Genomic DNA, 4,860 nt, shown 5'->3' on the forward strand with positions numbered 1-4,860 from the left:
GTGAGAGTGACAGAAGCTTAAACCCCAGTTTATGCGATATTCCGTAAGGGACCGATTGGATCCCAAAAGTTTAAAGCTATGGTTAAAATTTATTCTTAATACTTTTCTCGTAGTTGCGGATGCTTGCGAGAGGGTTAATCATAAGTAGGAGGTTTGTTCAAGTAAGAACAACACCTAAGCACCGGTCCACCCACATATCAAATTATCAAAGTACCAAACACGAATTAAGCCAACATGATTAAAGTGACTAGATGAATCCCCGTGTACCCTCAAGAACACTTTGCTTGTCATAACAAACCGTTTTGGCCCGTCCTTTGCCTCAAAAGGATTGGGCTACCTTGTTGCACTTTTGTTACTACTATTGTTACTTGCTTGTTGCAAATTATCTTGCTACCAAACTACTCCGCTACTCACAATTTTGGCACTTGCAGACATTACCATGCTGAAAACCACTTGTTATTTCCTTCTGCTCCTCGTTGGGTTCGACATTCTTACTTATCGAAAGAGCTACAATTGACCCCATACACTTGTGGGTCATCACCCATCATCCTAGAAACTTAGCACCAATCCGGCAGTCGCTCATACTTAATCGCAAAGATCTCACGCTCCCCTGCGCGAACTATGGAAGTTGCTTTCTTCAGAGGATTGCGCACATCCAGACACACTCTCACATGGTAAAAGTTTCCCTCAAAATCAAAGGATGAGGGTTCAGAGTCTACAAACTCGCCGAGCTTCGAAGCCAAAGCCTTGACTTTACCATGATACGCAATGGGGAGATCGATGATCTGCGCCCATATGTCGAACTTGAATAACTCAATAGTTGCCGGCTTGGTGTACCCATCATACGGTGTAATTATCATCGGATTACCTCTGAAGTGCCAAGGGCCTCCTTGAGTTACCGTCTCCCAATCCCCTAGACAAATAAACTGCATAATGAACAAATTTTCCTCCAGGGTTTTGATCTTAACCGTCCTTGCCGGATCCCAAGCCGACCTCATGTTGCGGAAGAACCAGTACGTGTTGAAGCCCTTATCCATGTGCACCCTGACCAAGATCATCCACCGAAGGTCCTCTTCCGGTGGCGCATCATCCTCTTCAAAGATCACATCGCCCAGATCATCCTCTCCCAAAGCCAGCTCCTTCATGAGGTCATTAATCTTTCCCTTGGACTTGTCTCCCGACGTCGAAGAACTACCCTTGTTCGCCATGATCAAACTCGAGATCGATCTCAGAGATGCGATCGCGATCTGGACCTCCAAAGACTCCTCTCGTTCCTTACCCCGTCCAAGGCCGGGAAACAGCACCAGGCTGTCCCTTAATCAGCCCGAGAAAGAGGATCAGAAGCGGAGGAAGCCTGGGAGTCGAAGAATTTTCTCAATGTCGCCGCCGGCGACAAGAGGAAGGATAACCCTAGCGAGAGGGAAAAGTGCCTGTGGACCTGGTTTGATAGCAGGAGCAAGTACTCCTAGATTTTTTTTTTGAGGGAGCATGTTTTTTTTTGTTGAGGGAGCAAGTACTCCTAGATTTTTTTTGAGCAAGTACTCCTAGATGACTTGTCATATTAATTCTCTTGACCTGAAGCATGGCCGGCCCGGAATGAGCACCCAGAAAGCCTAGCTATCTCCGGTACCGAGCCCAGCAAACACTCACCCCAAGCCTGGCGCATTCGGCCCAGGGTCCAGGACGACCGCCCTCATTCCACCTCTCTCCCATTCAAAATCCCCTCCCGTTCATTCCAAACTCCAGCCTCTCCAGCAATCGATCCCCTTCTTCTCCCTCTCCTTTCTCCAGCCAACAAACATGGTAAAGAAGCAGGAACCCTCCACCCCGGTGGCCGGCGGGACGCCGTGGAAGGGGCGGCTGCGCTCGCGCCACGCGACTCCGCTCAACTCTCCGTCTCCGTGGATCCAGTCCCGGTCCAGGAACCGGGACGAGGACGCGGAGGCCTGCAAGTTCAAGAAGCAGGCCGCCCCCACAACCCCGGGGAGAAGCCGATGCACCCGCGACGAGGGCGGCGGAGCTGCGGGACGACCTCCGAAGGCTCTCCCACGCCGGTCGGCGCGGCTTACCGGCCGGGATCCGGAGCACCCTATTGTTCTCGACGAGGCGGACGAGGTATAGGGGGCAAATCTCTTCTTGGTTGCAGATATTGGCTTCGATTTGGGGGTGCGGGATGTTATTCGCATGCGCTTAGTTTTTTCCTCTTCAGCGCATTGTAGTCGCCCGAGGAGGAGATTTGGCCACCTTGTTTAGATCTTTCTTCACTAGTTAGACAAAACCCAATTTTCTTCCCAAGATTTGTCACCATTTCTTGATTTCCGGGGATTCCGTGACAACAACCAACTATCAATGGTTTAACATATTCCAGCATGTCGTGCTACCAAGTATAAAATCTTGCTCTATTCCCTATATTCTACTTATCCAACAACAGATTAGTTTCTTCCACCCCCCAAAACAAAGATTAGTTTCTTACTCGTATGTTTTATATGCCACTAATAGTTTGTTCACCCGCCTCTTAATTTTATCCATTTCATGCCTGTCCGATCATCATACTAATAATCTAATATGCTTGCTAACTGGGCTGATTCATCCATTTCACGATTGGCACTTGATTACAAATATCATAGTTTATGATTGGATGATTCTGGTCGGACCTTTTAGTGGCATAGCTTGCGGCAACACTGTTTTAAGTTTTACCCACCTTCTGTTGCAGGAATGCGAAGTCAGGGGTAACCAATGGGCGATTACGCCTGTTCAGAGATCTACACGGTTCCAACGAGGTGATAAGAGTGTGAACAAGCCCTTGGTGGAGAAGCAAAGTCACCACAAATTGCTGCCGTTCACACCAAATCCCCGCGACATTCCCCATAATAGCAAGACTCAAAAGGCTGTTAAGAAAGACAAAAAGCTAGAGAATCTACCAAGGAGTAGCCAGAGAATTGCTGCAGTAAAAGCTTCTGCAAGGATGGAAAAACACAATAAGCTCCAGACAGTGTATGAAGATTCCCAAGATGCTCCTTCCAGGAGAAAGACTGCAGATGCATCTTACAAAAAGAGTGAGATGCAAGAGCCAAAGCCCAGTCGTGGTGAGGAGCTGACTGGAAAGAGGAAGAGAGGCACTGGAAGAAAGCAGGGATCAAGGAAGCAAACTCACCAGGAGCACAAAACTGATTGTCAAGAAATTGTACCCATCACTGAATCCAGAAACATCATCCACAAGAAGAGTGAAAATAATCCTTCTTCCATAGTGCAGCCTAAAATTGGTGATGATACACTGATGAACACCAAGGAATGCACTGAAGAGCTAAGTGGCATTAAAGAAGGGGTACAGCAACAATGTTGTGCGTCAGATGAATGGACAGAAGAGCAGGACACTATATTGCGCCAGGCTTACTTCACTGCTCGACCATCCCCACATTTCTGGAAGAAAGTTTCTAAAATGGTATTTCCAATCCTTTGATTTTGTTTCTTTAGTGGTTTGATCTTATCGTTGTAGTTGCAAGAGCTGTTTGATATCTAGTTGCGCAAGTTGCCTTAAGAAAGCATAATAATAAACATGAAAATGCTGGAATGGGGTTTCCTGAGCACAAATTATTCATGGGACTTGCTGCTAGAATCTGATATTCCACTGCATTGTTTTTTTGATTTCCTTTTGTTAAGCAGTCAACATAAATCACGTACAAAATGTCCAACAACAACAACAAAGCCTTTCAGACAGTCCCAAACAAGTTGGGGTAGCCTAGAGTTGAACATGTTGAAAATACTTCCAGAGTCAACATACCAGTAGTGTCTGAACGATGAATAAGCCAAATAGTAGCAGTAGGATCTTGTTTTTTTTTTAAAAAAAAAAAAGTAGCAGTAGGATAGTTGTATAGTCTGTGGACTGCTGTTTTCTTTCATTTTTGGCTTTCTTTTCTGCTTTTGTTTATAGGTTGCAAGTTTGATGTCATTTGGATGTTTTCTTCTAATACGAGATGATGCATACTTAGGTGCGTATTTGAGAAAAGAAAAATTGTAGAGAGCGTTTTCTGGGAATGTGTAGAACTGGTAATATTTACAAGAGTTGGTTAATAGTCATAGTGAAACATAACATTTCATGCTGTATTTTTTTTAATTATTTTTGCATTGAAGGGAAAGCAAATCAATGGAATGTTGTCTGTTTATTATTTGTAGTGCACATGTGAGTGATCCTCTGTTATGGTGCTGCTAGAAGGAGGGCGCGAGAGGGCCGGCCGGGGGCCTTTTTGCCCACGGCCGGGCAAGAGGGAAGGGATTTTCTTCTTAATTCTTGCTTGGTTAGATCGATACATCTCCTCTCTTTATATAGAGAGGTTTACTTGACTTCCAAGCAAGGCTTACTTGACCCCTAAGCAAGCGACCCTTATCTCTAATTAACCCTAAGACTAACGGGTCCATTAGGCCCATTACGTACTCTAACACTACACCCCACCTGGACATGCAACTTGTCCTCGAGCTGCAGCCTAACCAACTTATAACCATGACTCGATGCAACACAAACCTAACACCTAAAAATAAGCCTTTTACATCTTGGCTTGTTTTATTATTCTCAACCTGAAATGGACTGGGACGCTTTATTTTGGACCCCTTAACCAAAAGTGGACACCATCTGCACGTCGGACGTGCACATGTACAGCCACCTGGATCCCATGGACACCACCTGGACAAAAGGAGTGCATGTGTATGACCACCTGGAAGTGGTCGCAACAGTGACCAGCAGAGGCGCCCTCGCGGCGGCTGGTGGCGGAATGCAGTGGTGCTACGCGGTGCGCTGCTGTCGGTGACACCATGCCTTCTCCCTGCCGGACGGCTGTTGGTCTGCACCGCACAGGGAAGAGTGGA

At 46.4% G+C, this 4,860-nt stretch overlaps 1 protein-coding gene across 1 annotated transcript in view; it reads left to right on the forward strand.

The window, feature by feature from the left end:
- Positions 1–1,711: 1,711 nt before the first annotated feature.
- Positions 1,712–4,860, forward strand: part of LOC123159785 (uncharacterized) — a 5,716-nt gene continuing 2,567 nt past the window's right edge. The window contains exons 1-2 of the mRNA XM_044577612.1: positions 1,712–2,115; positions 2,714–3,442. Of these exons, the coding sequence (XP_044433547.1) occupies positions 1,801–2,115; positions 2,714–3,442 (1,044 nt within the window). The 5' untranslated portion in view covers positions 1,712–1,800. The remainder of the gene's footprint in view (positions 2,116–2,713; positions 3,443–4,860) is intronic.

The sequence above is a fragment of the Triticum aestivum genome, chromosome 7B, assembly GCF_018294505.1.
Source record: "Triticum aestivum cultivar Chinese Spring chromosome 7B, IWGSC CS RefSeq v2.1, whole genome shotgun sequence".
Taxonomy (NCBI): Eukaryota; Viridiplantae; Streptophyta; class Magnoliopsida; order Poales; family Poaceae; genus Triticum; species Triticum aestivum.